General features: G+C 37.2%; 2 protein-coding genes across 2 annotated transcripts; one reads left to right on the top strand and one right to left on the bottom strand.

The window, feature by feature from the left end:
• Positions 1-322: 322 nt before the first annotated feature.
• Positions 323-4,769, bottom strand: LOC106513323 (zinc finger and SCAN domain-containing protein 21). Its single transcript, XM_014002094.1, has 2 exons — positions 4,456-4,769; positions 323-3,339 (listed from the first exon to the last, which is right to left on the bottom strand). Exons 1-2 carry the CDS (start codon positions 4,634-4,636, stop codon positions 2,429-2,431), a joined length of 1,092 nt encoding a protein of 363 aa, XP_013857548.1. The 5' UTR covers positions 4,637-4,769; the 3' UTR covers positions 323-2,428.
• A 904-nt stretch (positions 4,770-5,673) lies between these two features.
• On the top strand, positions 5,674-16,545 carry ccdc3b (coiled-coil domain containing 3b). Its single transcript, XM_014002095.1, has 3 exons — positions 5,674-6,404; positions 9,517-9,691; positions 14,580-16,545. The coding sequence occupies exons 1-3, from the start codon at positions 6,016-6,018 to the stop codon at positions 14,871-14,873; spliced, it is 858 nt and encodes a 285-aa protein (XP_013857549.1). The 5' UTR covers positions 5,674-6,015; the 3' UTR covers positions 14,874-16,545.
• Positions 16,546-16,792: the final 247 nt, after the last annotated feature.

Below are 16,792 nucleotides of genomic sequence, written 5' to 3'. Positions count from 1 at the left end.
GATTTGTGTTCTTTTTAGTTGTGTTAAATTTTTTTAATTGAAATGAATAAACTCCTAAAAACTTTTAAAAAATATCCAGTGTACAGTATAATAAATACTGAGTTACTTCTTCGTTTAAATAAACAGCTGATAAGAAATGATACAAGTGTACAGTGTGTACCGAGGAGCAAAGACACACTTGAGAAGAGCCGGAGGTCAGCTGCAAAAATCATAATAATCAGAAAAACCTCTGAATCTCATGATTTATTCASTTAATTGTTACTCTGATGCAATTTAGTTGTTTTGCACAGAACAAATTCAACAAAAAGAAAACTCACAAATGCCGAGTTACTGGTATCTTTTAATAACAAATAGGTTTTACATTGGTCCTGTGTGGCCTCATTATATGACCTTTAAAAGAAGAAATATAAAATCAGCCAGAAATGTGAAGAGAAATTACTTTATTTCATCCAGTCCTGCTATCACTTCTGAAAATTAACCACAAGAGAAAAATCCCACACATTTAAATGGTGAACATTATGGAAACACAAGACGCACATTAATCTCTRCCAAACCTCGGAAGAACCAGAGAGGTTCTGTTAATACTGAACGAGTTTATTGATGTGTCTTTCAGAACAGATCTTATAGTGCAATCACAGGCAAACATAAAAAAATAAAAGTTAGGACTAGAGTGGTTTTCCACAGAATCTTACATAAAAATAAAAGTTAGGACTAGAGTGGTTTTCCACAGAATCTTACATAAAAATAAAAGTTAGGACTAGAGTGGTTTTCCACAGAATCTTACATTATTTCAGCAAACTGTGGAACAGTCTGACAAAGGATGTGTCCTTTGTTTAGTGCACAACATAAAACACTGATAATGGTGACAGAAATGTTTTTAATAAGAATGGAAAAATATAGTCCATCAAAAGAAAGAAGCACCAAAGCAGGGTACTAAAGAGCAGGATCAGCTTTCTGTCAGAAAGTCAAACACAAAAACTTCAACTTCAGTCAGACATAAAATGAGTACAAGATTAGAGATTATAATCCCACAGTTCATCTGATTGTTTTATTCATATGTTTGAATAGAGATGAAGACTGCAAAATAAATAAAAAATAAAATTTAAAAACGGTCTATGCTACAAGAGACTGATACTTAGTAATTGTGCGTATTAGTAAATTTCTGCAAGCTGTTATAACTTGTCACTTCTTACACAGGCAATATGTGCATTTAGCTCTGACACAAGGAAGATTTGATTCGGTTCATTTGTTTCTCAAACTGAAAAATCATATATTCTCCATGATAATAAAAAACAGAGTGAAGAGTTTGATTCAATCAGCTGCAGAATAAAAATTACTCTACATTTATGCAGTCCCATCAGTTTCCAAAACACAGATACTTGTGATTTTATAAATGTCCACACCTGTCTACAAACTGGTCATTTAGCACACATCAAGAGTAACTTTTTAATTGGTTAAAAAAATCAATAAAAATGTGTCTGAGTCAACAGTTTATCATGATGAACTGATTGAAACACCAAGTTTTTATCAGAACGATCTGTGCACTTTATTATGAATAATCTAAGATTAAATCAGCATCGGATTAAAGATGAGCATTTTTAGAATTGGTCAAGTTTTAACTTCTTCCAGAGTGTGTTCCATGCTCAGCTCAGGTTAAAATAGTGACTTCAACAGATTAAAAGAGAATCTTTTTTTATGATGCTAAACAATTAGAATCAACATTTTTAATCCTGCTTCTTAGTACACCTCAGAGACACAATTCTCCATCTGAGAACAGCTCATTGTGTCGGTCTGCTCAAAAATATTTCAGTTTCATAAAAATGCAACACAAGTGTTTTAAAAACTGATAACGCTACTAGAGAAAATTCAGGCAAAACACAGCTATTATCTGTCCAATTATCAACTTTTACTTAACTGGAAAAATGAGTCATGCCTATGCTGTCTATAACTTTTCAGATTAACAGAATAGACTAAATAAATGTTAGCGTTGCAGCTTTTTAAACACATGAACTTACAAACATGAAGTGACAGATTGAACATAAACTGAATGTGCAGAATATTCTTGCATTTCATGATACATCTCTTTTTCAAGACTTATGTGGAAGACTTCATGCTAATTACGTGATTACAAATGAAGCAAAAGATCAGAAACACTAGCTAATAATTCAACTTGTGTCTTAGATTTATTACTCAACACAAAGGTCAGTAAATAACATACTAAACTGGCTAATACAAAGTTTATCCAGAAACTGAGAAGTGTTAAGTTAGATTGGGGGAAAAAAAAGTTTAACACCTGCAGAACTTCTAATTCTTGCAAAGTAAAAAAAAAAAAGAAAATAGTTAATGGCAGCATTTTTTAGCCTTCTATAGAAATGTTGCTCACATCAATATGATTCATAAACTGGGCCGTTCAAACAATAAACCTCCATTATTGCCCTGAGAAATATGTTCCCTCGCGGTTGTGGGTCTGAAGATGCCTTTTGATTTTGTCGGAGCGACTGAAGCACTTGCCGCACACTGGGCAGCTGTACGGCTTCTCCCCTGTGTGGATCCTCATGTGAACCTTCAGGTGAGCCATCTGCGTGAATCCCTTTCCGCAAATCTGGCAGCGAAACGGTTTTTCTCCCGTGTGGCTCCGCTGGTGCTCCTGCAGTCTTCCGGAGGAGCTGCAGCACTTTCCGCACACGCCACAGCGGTACGGTTTTTCCCGAGTGTGCACTTGGACGTGGACGTGCAGGTGGCCGACGTGACTGAACGCCTCGCCGCAGACTTTGCAGCAGAAAGAGGACATGTGGCCCTGCGTGGGAGACTTTTGATGAGGGCAGTCCATGGCATTGGCTCCTTGGTTACGCATGAGAGAGACCTGTCCTCTGTTAGGTCCACCTTTAACACCAACCAACTGTCCACCGTTCTCCGCCGCCATCATCTCAATGTTGTTCTCGTTTGAGCAGTTTGGGTTGACTGGTGCAAGAGGCTGGGCGCCGCTGCTGGAAGATGCAGAACCTCTGTGGCCGTCTACAGTCTCACCCTTCACATGCCTCAAGGAGCCCCGAGATCCAGGATCCCTTTCCCGGTTCTCTACGCCCTGATTCTGAGGAAGGCTGGAGGTATGGGGGCCATCCTGGGGGTATTCGTTTGCAACACGGGGAGGAGTGAACATGTTCTCTGAGGCAACACAAGCGCCATGGGCACGAAGGTGATCATCTCCCTGGTTGACCCGCAGATCTCTCTTGTCTTTGATCTGAATGGGAATGCGCTCTTCATGCCCCATACTGGGACTCCACTCACGACGTGGGTGCTCACCATCCTCCTCATCCAGCAACCCCATGGACGGGCGATCTGACAAGAGAAGGCAAAACAATGACTAGATTAATGTAAGCATTACTTTTAATATGAAATTCTGATTTTTATAGTTGGTTAGTTAAGTTTAATATCCAAATGACTCGGACAAAGTGGAGGCCGATTTAGAAACGGTAACTGAATTGACTCCTTTGGCTTCAATGATCCAAGAAGCAAAGTACTGAAGTCAAAACACTCATTAAAAACTATTTAAGGGATTTGTTTGTTTATTTAAAAGGATCTCCATTAGTCTCTTCTGCAGTAGACACTACTCGTCCAACAAATTAAAACAAGTCAATTAAAATAACCTAATACATCAGTAAGCAAAACAGACACTGTGAACACTATAAAACAAAAAAACAGCCAACTTCAGCACCTCTAAATAAAAACAACCAGATTCATCATTTCAAAACATGAGCCGTCAATGAGCATTGTGTCTTTTTAAATGATGTTTAAATCCAATAGTACTGTGGATAATTGTTATTGTAGGAGACAACATATGSCAACATCTAAAGTGCTCTGTACATAACTGAAATCCTAAGTGCATTAAAGCTCGTCTGGTACCAAAACTGTCTGAAGTGACAGTTGATAAAGTAAAAGTAATAAAAGGTTTATAATGACCTTGATCCTGTGCAAAAATAAACTGATGGAAATACCTTTAGTATGTTAAATGATGGACATAAAAAACTAAAAAAAACAGATATTTATTTAGGCTGGAATTTATATATTAATACACGAAAAAAGTCTTTTCATTTGTGTTTGTTTGGGAGTGCAAATAATGCTTTTAAATAAAGCGAAAAGCAAAATTGTCAATCACATTCATTATTCAATCAATTTAGATAGAAATCTGACTTTATTGTTGCGCCTTCCAAGACAGTGAAGCTTTTTTCAGCACAACACCCGGTGGCTAACGAACAAAGGTCGCTAACACACAAGCAGCTAATGTCAGCTAACCGAGAAACAATTAACTTGTTTTCAAGAAGCAACAGTATTCTGTAGCTGTGTTCGTTCTGCCGCCATTATTCCTTATTTCAACAACTGTTATTGTCCTTAGACTTTGCTAATAATGAAAACGTGGGGGCACGGCTAGTCCCGTTAGCTTTTCGGGGAGCTAACCTGGCCATATTTCGATTCCAGCGTCTCTGAGCCTCCGTCTCAGATGGTCGTTCTCCCGCTCCCTGATCGCTATCTCCTCTTGGTATTCCAAAATCGTATCCTCCACAGACTTGTAAATCTCCTGCGCGGCAAGCATGAGACGCTCAGTCAGGAAAACGTTTAAAAACTGCAGCTTTGTCATTTTTAGAGGGTGGGTTGCTACGCGGAGATCTTGCTAACATCCAAAATGGACCGAAACGATGCTCCAGCCAGCCTGTCACGTGACCTGGATTTGTTTATTCTTCTTTCTTTTCCCAAAAGAGTCCCGTCTGGTCTGCAGTCTGCAGCTAGACTTCAAGACACGCCCACTTTAGTCGACGTCATGACGTCGTTTAAAGCTGTACGCACCCACAACGCTCAAACACGTCACACGAACAAAAACTAAAGAGAAATATTATAGAAAAATACACATTTCCTCTACAAATGCAGTGGCTTCACCCAAATTTGTTAAAAACAAAAATGTGTTAAAACCCAAAATTAGCAAAGCAACGGCTAAAAAGCTTAAATTTGCTAAACAACTAAAATAAAAAAACATAGAAGCCAACAAAATAGTAGCAGAAAGCTAAAATGATCAGAAAACTAGTTACAAACCAAAATTAGCAAACCAGTTTCTAAAAGCTAAAACAAGCAAAGCAGTAGCTAAAAACTGAAACTAGCAAAAGCAAGGTTTCCAAATAATGAATATTTTCAAGGATTTCAAAAGTTCTAAATGGAAAATATTTAAATATTTTAGAAAGTACAAAAGTTACAAAAGTCAAAAGTCATACCATAACATTCTGATAAATAGCTGAAAGTACAATAGCTAGTCTAAAATATATACATCCATCCATCCATTTTCTGTACACGCTTCTTCCTTGTCAGGGTTGCGTGGGTCACTGGTGCCYACATCCAGCAGTCATACAAACAAGAAAACACAAACGTGGATTCACATTAGAAGCAAACATTATTAGTAGCAGTGCTGTATTGTATCGTATAAATTTTTACAGAATTGTAAAATAATGTCTTTTCAATCATGGCTTGCAGAAAWTTTAACTTATTATTACAGTTGATGGGTTCCAAACTTTTCCACTAGGGGGCGCCAGTGATGTTTTATTAAAGTTTCATGGTTTTCTGCTCTTCACGGTGTTTTTGTTCAAATCGGTTTAACAAAATGCGCATTAAGCAGTGCGCTCAGTTCTGTACATGGGAAGAAATGTAGAAAAAGTTTACATTTGTGTCTTACAGTTTTTTATTATTATTAATATTATTATTATTATTATTCGCTTCTTGTCGTTCTGTCTCACAGAGGCGCAGTGGTAGGCCTATTTATTTTTTGGTTTGGCTTTTTTTTTTTTTTTTTTTCCTGCAGAGGGATGCTGGAGCCATCAGGCTGCAGCTGGTTGGGCAGGGACTGCAGGGCAGTAACTATCAGGGCTTTTCTGTTTCTTGCTCTGTAAAAAGTCCTTCTACACATTTGAAGCATCTTTGCCGATCCCTTCTCTCTTTGCGACTTCCCTGTGCGCCTTGGCGCGCTCCTCAGAGATGCGTCCTCTCTGTCACATCATCACCATGTGGATTAGTTTGGCCTTTGTTCTGGCAGCTGCCAGTCCGGGTGGGAGCTGGGGGGGCTGTCAGCTGCCCCACGACTGGAGACCGCAGACAGAAGCGTGCCGCGCCGAGCTGGCGGAGATCATCGTGTTTGCCAAGGTGCTGGCGCTGCACAAGGAGTCCTACAGCGTCTACAACTACCTGCCGTGGCAGCACGACACCGACCTGCTCTTCTCCGCTGAGATCGAGCTGCTGTGCGACCAGGCGTGGGGCAGCATGCTGGAGGTCCCCACCGGCTCCAGGTTCAATGTCAGTGGCCTGGGCTACTTACCGTGCTTCACCTACAGCGTCACCCAAAACAACAACTACTACTTCTTCCTCAGGTGAACCGCCAGGTGTTCCCGCAGGGGGCGCATCCAGAGGGGCCAGGTGCATGAGGGGGGCACAGATAGACAACCCGAACCAGAAACTCAAGAGTTTTATTATAATGCTGTCATACAGATCCAGCAATAAGAAAGTCAATCCTCCAAACCTGAAAGGCAAGAAAAAAAGAATCTCATGTTTTCTAAACCTGTCCAGTTTTTATCTTCCCCTTACTGAGAGATRGAAAGTTTAAAAACTATTTTTATTATCATTCCTGAAAGGCAGGTATAGTTATGGCAGTGTCTCATTGTCCAAGTCGTATCACTTACTTTTTGTTTGTTTTAATGCTTTATTAGCTGATGAAAATAACTTTATTTATTTAGGGGTGGTAAGCTTTCTAAACATATCTTCTTTTGATTCTGAAAGAAGCCATTATTAGTTTTTCTTTGMGCTCCAAAGGCTCAGAAAAATATGCCTTGTTTTCTTTTTCCTTTTAATATGGAAACAAAAATTTTCACAAGGCTTCTGACTGCCACCCCCAAAGACTTTTTATTATCCTACTAACTCTAAAAAAAAAATAGAAAAACATGAACATGCAAAATGGCACATCCCTTTCTTACAAAATAATTCTTTCACTTACATTTCATTGTTTCCGTTTGCTGTTTATTTGATATTTTATGTGACTTTTATAGCAAACTGAAAGAGGTGGTCATTATCCCCCTGTGTTTAAAGTCATCTCATAAAGTTCCAATGTGCACCTGAAAGTTTGAACCAATAAATCATTAAGTTATAAAGTGTAATCATAAAAAAATTCTTTTTAGGACGGATCTAGAGAAACATGGCCCTTATTTTATGCAAGTAAAAAAAACCTGAGTAATATTTAAAATAATGTAATTTTGTCCTGTTTTTTGTGATCTAGACTTACGTCTTATTTCAAAAATGGAAAATTGAGAATCATGTTGTTAAATCGTTGGGTGATTTTATAAGACTACATTTAGAACAGACCTGACTGTAAATATATCATCTAATAATAATATCTATTCAACTCTTATTGTGTTTAAGTGATTTGATTGACCTCATATGTTGTATGATGAGCAAACTGTTTTTTAAATCTAATTTGGGATGCCTCAACAGAATTTTAACAGATAAGTTTCCTCGTTCTTGAGGCTGCTTAGCAACACCAAACTCCCAGAAGGTCTGCTAATGAATCAAAACTCTCCAGACGGCATTTATTTCCTCCCCCAAAATATCTTCTCTCTGACCAAAATAGTTTCTCTAAATCAATCACGACTACAGTACAAGCTCCCAGGATGGGATGACTCATAGCAGACAAAAAAAAGCATCCAAGGATCTCCCCCAGCACTCATAAATGAGACGGATTGGGCGTGCAGCTAAAACCATATGTTTAGCTTATATTTCACTCTGTTGATTTTTAACTTCTCTCTGAACAGAAAGCAGTTTGTTCGCAAAGTCTCAAAATGCTTTAATCCTGTGCTAAAGTGCTCATTCAGATTATGTTCCTTAATCCTTTTTTTCTACCTGTGTAGAGTTCAGATGAATTCCTTTAAATCTCCAGCTCTGTGTAGTTCCTCGTTTCTGTGATTACATCTGACCTTTGGCGTTCTCGGCTAAACCAGAACCTGAGCTCCCTGCTCTGCTCAAACACAGACGAATACAAAGCACACGCAGCCTTTGATGGGGACAGCCGGGCTTTAGATGTCTTCTGAGAGGTTTGAGATGGAATCCAGATGTTTGCCACAAGACTTCCTGAAGATATGAAACACGTTCCATAATTCCCCTCAGCTTGTCATCTGCTGCTTTGAGTTGTCTCTGTGACTCTGGTTTAAATTGTAAGAGAAAAAGCTTTTTTTAAACCATTTTTCTTGTTTATGCTCAATTTGTTATCCCTGTTTAAATAAAAGGTCTAGCAAATGTTAATATATATTTTAATATACTTTATTTAAGAAGTGCATATTGCCCACTACTGCTAGGGTATTAAACTAAAATCATGGTATGCTGGGAAGGTAGCCGTTTTTTGTCTAACCTTGGAAAATACCATTACGTGCAATATTATGTAATATTATGAGATCTCAAGTGATTTATTAGTGCTTGGAGTTTGTATTGAAGATGACTCTCAGCTACTACCATACCAAATCTCTGCAAATATCTAGAAAATTAGCTGCGTTATAACCTTTTTTTTAATCCCATTAAAAAAAACCAATTTTCATAGACAGCCTGGGCCTAAAGGAAGCATAAACATGCATGTTTTTGACTGTGAGAGGAAGAGTACCTGGAGAACATGTAAACTCCACACAGAACATCCTAAACTGGGATTTGAACCCAGAACCTTGCTGTGAGGCAACRGTGCTAACCGCTAAAGCCGTCATACTGGTTTGCTAAATTCAGTCAGCTGTGACAGCCATCTTGAATCAGGCTGACTCCGAAAATTAATCAGCTATAGATATACAGCTAATGATTACTCATTGGAAGTTTCGTGAAAATCCATCCAGTGGTTCATAGGATATTTTGCTAACAGCCAAAAAAGTTGGCAGCAAATAGTTAATACCAAAAATTATATCATAGATCTTTATAAGCTCGTATCACTTAGAATATGTGTTAAGGGTCAGTCTCAGCTATAACACATCAAATCTTAGGTTAATATCTGTAAAATCAACTGAGCTACGGCCATTTTTGTGCTTTTTAAAGTCATGTGGCTGTGGCGGCCATCTTGAATTGAGCTGACTCCAAAGGTTATTCATTTGTACATTTGATGGTCTCTATCTGGAAGTTTTATGAAGACCTGTCTAGTAGTTCATGAGATATTTTGCTAACAGACAGACACATGAGTAGATGCCCATAGTCAACACAGTCTGTCTTTGTCTTTCAGCAATAGGCAATCACTGAATTCTTCGGCGTTAATTAATAGCTGTCATTTCCTTGTGTTTAAAAAGATTTCTGGTGACAATTAAATGCTACAAATTTCCTATCTGCTCATGTTTGTTTACATCTGTCTTTGTTTTCACATATGGAAAACATTTCTTTGCTTTAGCTCACTAATCTATCAACATTTATTTATTTATTTATTTATTTATTTATTTATTTATTTACTTGTTTATTTATTTTGCCACGCAGGATGGATGAGAATTACAACATCATGCCACACGGGGTGAACTTCCAGGACCCCATCTTCCCTGACACTCCGGAGAACCACCGCATGTTTGCCAGTCTCTTCCAGTTTTCTAACTGCACTCCTGGAACCCAGGTCCACAGCTTCACTCCAGAGTGGGAGGCTCAGGAGGACAGCCGGGTACGTAACCACTCAGAGCCACCGTGCGAGAGCTGAGTTGCTTGATTTCTTTTTTTTTTTTTTTTTTTGTGGACCTCTGTAAATTGAACACCAAACACCCCCTGCTTTTCATGGCAGATGTTTTAAACTGAAATTGTTTTTTTTTTTCTGAGGAGGAATAAAGTTGTAGCCATTTTGATGAAACCTGGTAAATGATCTTCTGCATGATCTCATGTAAAATTTTGAACTGTCTCGCTAAGGTGAATGTCTTAGAAACATACAGCAAGTTTTAGCTCAATATACAGAAAATTGACTGAATTATGACAACACACAGACAGATTTGGGCCACATAAAGCAAACCGCAACTGGGCCAGTTGTGGCATGCCATCATAAAAACAGTGCCATTATTGCCAGACATGGTCCACATTGACAAACCCCTTGCCATGTCAGCCAGCAGTGCCAGCTTGACACCAGCTCTGGCCCACATCTGTTTTCTATGAGTTGTGGTTGCCATCTTAAATTGGGGTAATTCTGTACGTGCATTCAATGATATTTTTTCTGGGTTTCTGTTCAGTGGTTGATTTTTTTTTTTTTTTTTGCAAAGACCATTCTGATTCAGCTGTTAGCTTCACAATGTCTTCACACACACAAAAGGCAGAAACAAAAAAGTGCAAAAAGAATATTAAGGTTGAAATGTTGCAGCCCCAATATAAATGACCCAGTTTTACATCCTATTGTTTTTAAAGATTGCTGGAAAGAAACGAACATGTTTSATATTGAATGAAAACCCAGATGCACATTTCCCAAGAGGTTGGCAAGACCAAGATCTTGCTATTGCTGTGAAAACCAAAAATAAAAAGTTAATAGTAGAAACCCGGAGCAAATCAAAGCCAGTGAAATTGGCTTTTAAAATAACTTGTATTATTTAAAAAAAAAAGCTCACACRTTTGATTTCAAACCATTAAAACATTTTGGTGGTTTTCATGAATCAAACGTAGATTTTTAAGGTAACTTCTATTTGTGAACGTACTTTCACTGGTCAAGTTTTTTGTTGTTGTTGTTGTTGTTCATAAAATCACTGCGAGACACCTGGTCCCTTTTGGACTTGGTATAATTATTTTACTGAGACTCACTGCTGCTTTGTTTTACCTCACAGCTCTGATTTAGCTCAGCTCTTCCATGTCTGTTTACAATTATTTACTGACAATTTACAAAAACTAAAGAATCCACCATGAGGAAGACRAATGAAAACATGGATTTATATTTTCATTAAGAGGAAACTCCTGGGACAGACTTGTGATTACAAATACAAAACTGTGCCTCGAGATGCTGCATTACATCATCCTCTAAGCTAAATAATAACAGACTTTGTTTTTTTCTTTTGTACGTAGCAACCAACAACTGATCTRAGATCAGGTTAGATCATACCATATAAATCTCTTGATATTTTATAAATCAAAAGAATACAGAATTACAGAATTAAACTGTATTTCTTCAAAACTAGGTTGTTCAAAAAGCTATCTACAACAGGTAAGATATTAACTGTTTATAACTATTCCACAGAACCTCACTTCATTCATTTCAGGCCTGTTGCAAAATAGGAGTACACATTTTCTCTTGTATATTTTTTGATGTGTTTCAGATTTTACTGAGTTATTTATTTTGATTTTGATATTAGCTCTAAATACTTTATTTTTTAATGTAAGCTTTGGTTTTTCTTCTTATGTATTTGTGGCAAAAAAATTCAAAGCATTGTAAAATATGTCTCGTTCATTTTTCTTGACAGCAACTTTATATTAAAGGAGACATATGCTTTTCAATCCTTTTTCACATTTAAATYATTCATTTGAGGTCTATATAAAGTGGAACTGTAATACTTTGGTTTGAATTCCTTCTTATTGTAACTCCACAAGCCCCACTTTCACCTCTTTTCTGAGGTGTGCCTCAGATCAACTTGTTTTGAGGGACATGGATTTAACGGCTAAAAAAGTGGATTTTGCATAGGTCCCTTATAACTAACTTATCTTTTCTCAGCATAAAATTATCTCATTTTAAAACGGCATGAAAATGGTAGACAATAATTCCTTCATGTAATGTAAAACCTTTCATTTAAAGCAGCATAAACTGCTATTAAATGTTTGAAATACAAGTTCTTTTAAGTGACAGCTTCCAGAACAAACTAATAGTTTTGCAATCCGTTCAGAATTGAAATCTTTCTCTGAACAGAACCCATTAAAAGCGCTACAGCACACAAAACAATACATAACCTTTACACAGAACCTCACTTCAAAAGATCTTTAACAACCAAAAATAAAAAAAATGATCCAATAAGAACAATAAAGCACACAGAACCAAAMGAAAACCTAAAGTTTATTACACATCCAGTACAAAAAAACACAGCAGAGCAGCTCAAGGTAGTGACTTAGATCGAACTGAGGCCTGGAACTTGAAAACACAACATACTGTGAGTTTAAACCCAACATGCTTGTGAACCTTGTGACAAATAGTCCAACAGCCTGGACCATTCCTGGCTGGAAAAAAAGAGGAAAAATTAGCTCCAGATGCCCCTTTTTTGACTGTGTGCCTGAATGCCAGAGAGCACATTTCCTCAACAGACCTGAAAGCGTCCCCACGAGCCAGCGGGACAGCCCCATGTAAGTTCTCTTCCATCAGATAAAAACCACTGAGAGTTTTGAGGAAATGTTAAAAATGTGCTGCCGACCCACATCATTGGTTGGTACATTACTTGTGGTAATAGTAGCCGTGGACCTCTTCCATGTGCTCTCGCTTTCCTCCCAGAGGAATTTCTGTGAAAGTACCAAACCTTAAAATGGAAAGAGTCATGCCGAACAAAGAAAAACACAAAAAGTGTCAAATGCAGCTTTGGTGTTTTGTGCGCTCACAAATGACTTTCACATGAGCATACCTTCAGTTAGAGCTGGACCAGAACCAGTAAGACCCACTGAACTGAAACGGGCCTCACCGCAGCTCATAGAAAAGATAAGTTACCAAATTTCATCGACATATTTTATCATTAAATGTCTATTAGCCTCATACAGAACAAACGTTTGTTCTTTGGGAAATCAGTTGTAAATTATTTAAGGCCATAAAAAAGAATACTGATCACAACACAGTTCATGGTATGGAGAGACAGAAACTCTGGAAAACACTTAGAAAATCTAAATGCATCGTGTTTGTTAAACAAAAAGAGTTTGGTTAATGAAAAGCACACATAAAACKTTTAAATGCCCCGTATCTCACYGAGCTGTGGCTGTTGGCAAGAAATTGTGAAATAGATTCCTTAGAGTTTGTTTTTTTTTTTCAAAATGTCTCAAAATTCTTGCAGAAATTCTTCACTTTTCCTTAGTGTGAGTCACAAGAGCTCGCTGTCAGGCTGCTGGGATTTGATTGAAAAATTAGGGAGTCATCTGGAACCCATCTTGACTGAGTTTTCATGATTTAGAAAATGTGAGGCAACTTTTGCAGGGTTTGCCAACCTGTGACTGATTGGAGACAAAAAAAACTGCATGTCATGCAGCGCAAATGTCAGTTTACCTTCTGTTGTGTTCTAACGTAAGTACCAATTTAGTTTGATACTAAGTGAGCATATTCTCACTGGTTTGTGTCTTCAAATAGTCACCAACAGTCATTGCAGAAACTTAAAATTCTCAACTCAAAGGAATCAATGTTTCTAAGCATAAAGCATRATATTGGCATTGTTTAGRCTRGCCGTTAGCTCATCAGTTCAACAGAATCTAACTTTATTTCTCCAAACTGAGGTCATCTGCAACAGGTAAGATGTTAAGACTTCATAAATTTTCCACAGAAATACACATCCAAKGATTTAATCAATCCATTTAAGTTCCTTTTGTTTTCTTTTCCCTGTCTTCATGGTTTAAGACTGAGTTGGTCTGTGTTCTGCTCTGCACACACCTGGTTTAAATTTACTCATTACCACACATGCCTTTGGTTGCCCGTTACCTCCCTCAGTGTATATTTAGTTCCTGTATTTCATGTTTTTGTTGTTGACTTTGTCAGGTCTTTGTCATTGTTAATGAAGTTATTGATTTGTTCAGGGTTTTCCTTTGCATTACATTTTTTTGTGTGGAATACAATTTTCTTATTCTGCATTGTTTGCATCTTTTTGTCAGCCTGCATTTGAATCCTCTTCATCACCACAGACAACGTCAAACATTAAGCAGGGCTTATGTTCCTCATTAGTGAAGGTCAAATCTACTTCTGAGTTGTTGTTTTTTTTAATATTTTCCCATACTCTTTCCTTTTTTTTTTTTTTCTTTGAGGCTAAGAACATCCAAAGCAAACTTCTTCTTTTTTTTGGTCTCTTTCAAACACAAACAATGGGTCCTGATCTGATTGTGAGCTGTTGACACTGGCTTTCAGCCCGCAGCGCATGTCAGCTGTGTCCTCTTGAGACTTATTTAAAGAAAATCTATTATCAAAACAGTAGATTTGTCAGGTTCTGCATCACACATGTAACAAATAGACATGCTCTTATACCAGTATTTTGTTGGGCTTGGTTCATCRACACTGAGGAGGAAGTTGCATGTAATCTGAAAAATGCGGGGCATGTTGCAGAAAGTTTTTTTTTTTTTTGAAGATCCAGTCAAAAATGTTTGGTAACCACGGTGAATGAGTTCAGATTTGTTACAGGAAATAAACAATTGCAAATGATTACAGATGTTTAGTCCAAATGTAGGCTAGCGAAAGTCTATTCCCATAAAGAGATGGTTAAAATCATTTAAAGTAGGGTTCATTATGWAYAATYAATATCTTACCTGTTGTAGATAGCTTTTTTAACAGCCTCAATTTGGACCAAACTTAAAGTGTTGGACAAAAAAAGCTTTATTGTTATAAAAACTGTAATCTTTTTTGTTTTATGTTTTCCCAGTTGTTGTGCTCCACGGTGCAGAAGGCTCTGTTTGAGGAAGAAGAGAGGGTGAAGACTCTCTCCCAGAAAGTGCGTTCTTTGGAGAAAGCCAATGGCCACCTGAGGGAAAAGGTGAAGACCTTAAAACGTCTGTTACGCCAGGCCCAAAAGGAGACCACCAAGGAGCAACAGACCCTCAGCTTTAAACAGCTCTACGAGTCAAAGACGCCTCAAGCTCATCCTGATCAGGACACGATCCAGGATCAAAAGAACCAGCCACTTAAACAGGTTCAGACTAAGAAGATAAAAAGCTAGATTTATTGGTTTTACTTTGGTCAGTGTAAATTCAAATATCTTTCTCCTTTTGCATTTCATGGCAGATGTGAGAAGAACTAGTGAAAAGCAAAACAATTAGGGCCAATTAAAATCACCATATTTTTATTATGAATACCTTATAAACATTTAATGATAAAACAATCATTTTAAAAGTATATATTAATAAGCCGTTCCTCCTTTTGGTGCTGGACACATATTTCGTTTCAACCTTGAATCGRCACATAAATGGTGTTTTAGCAGCCTTGAAACTGTATTTTAAAAAAAGTTTCAAAGTGAAAAATATACGTTTGAAACGTCACCTTCGTTTTCCTGTAGACATCTTTTAAAATCAGTGATGTCATTGCCCCACCTTCAATCTAACCTTGCTTCCTGTTTTTGGTATATTTTCTTGGTAGTGTAACAGCGCCTCCCGGTCTGGCATAGTCACAACAATATTTTGAGTTTTAAGTTTCTGTGTGGATGGAGACATTTCAAAGAACTGTGCCGTGTTTACAAAGATATTTTTAGAAACAACAAAAGAACATTGTTTTATAGAAACTGATTCAAACACCATTGAACATTTTGGATTATCAAAAAATCTGGAATGTGCAAGCCCACAAGTAAAAGTGACTTCATTTGGTGTTTGCAAAAAATGTAGCAAATAATTTCTRATTTCAGCTTTACTAAAGCTGGGTGTAAGTTACATTATGTTAATTTACAGTTGTACATCACTATATGAAGATTAGGCAGCCCTGTCACTTTTTCAACAAGGTCTTTCTCAAAATGCAGGTCAAATTTTATGTTTTATGTTTAAAAAAAAAACAAGCACTTTTTGTTACATTATTTAAAAGGTTTACATTTTCCCAATTATGAATTTTGCTTCTTTGTTTTTAAAATGCAAAATTATTGCAGATTCACATTTTTTTTAAGTTTTTTTCCAGCTTTCAGACAGTTATTAGCAGATATTTATTTAATTACTTGCTTTTTTGTCTGTTTCTTTTTATTTTTAAGTGACAGAATTTGACAGCTTTGGCTTTCCATACATGCTAGCGTATCACAATATTTATCTTAAATTTGTCATGTATTACAATAAGTATCTTTGAAAAATGCATTTTTTTWAAAAGTTCTCACTTGTTTATGTGAACATCAGTGTTTTTTTCTTATTTGAATATGAGGTGCTGAGCACCTGGTAACTTCAGCCAGATGCAGCTGGTATTTTGTTGTTTCTGCGTCAGAAATGAACCTTGATTTTATCGATGTATGTTCTTTTGTTGATTTTTTTGCTTTTTTTAAACTATTAATGTTTTGATTTGCCAATACCATAATAATTTTCTGTAATAATTACTTATTCCATCCTTTTTGTTTTACACACTTGTCCTCTATGGTCACGAGGAGCTGGTGCCTACATGTCCTCCTGTTATTGTGTGAGAGGCAGGGGATACCCTGAACAGGTCCTAAATCCATTAAAGGGACACCTAAAGACAAATGAGACATGCACACTCTCACCCGCACCTATTTAGAGTTACCAAGTAAGCTAGCATGCAGGAAACCGGGGGGACATCTGAACTGCAGAGAGGCAACCCCGCAACCTTTTCTCTGTGAAGCCACAGCTCTAACCACTGCACCGCCCTGCTGCCCCCTTATTTTTTTAATAAAAAACTTTTTTTCAGAACTGGTTTTCATCATTCTTTCTGGTTTTACTTTGCAGTTTAATCTTTTTTAAGTACTGATATAAAACCATCATCAAGTAAATGAAACAGCCATATTGTTCAGGTTTGATCTCCCTCGTCACTTCCAGTGCAGAGAAACAGTTGTAATCCACATAAATATAAGATTTATAATCGGAGTTTGAAAGATTTATGTTTTCTAAGATGGCATGGCCTTGTCTTACAGACAGCACCAGACATGTCCAATCAAAA

Source organism: Austrofundulus limnaeus, unplaced genomic scaffold, assembly GCF_001266775.1.
Source record: "Austrofundulus limnaeus strain Quisiro unplaced genomic scaffold, Austrofundulus_limnaeus-1.0 Scaffold11, whole genome shotgun sequence".
In the NCBI taxonomy this organism is placed as follows: domain Eukaryota; kingdom Metazoa; phylum Chordata; class Actinopteri; order Cyprinodontiformes; family Rivulidae; genus Austrofundulus; species Austrofundulus limnaeus.
This window is presented reverse-complemented; position numbering and strand designations above follow the sequence as displayed.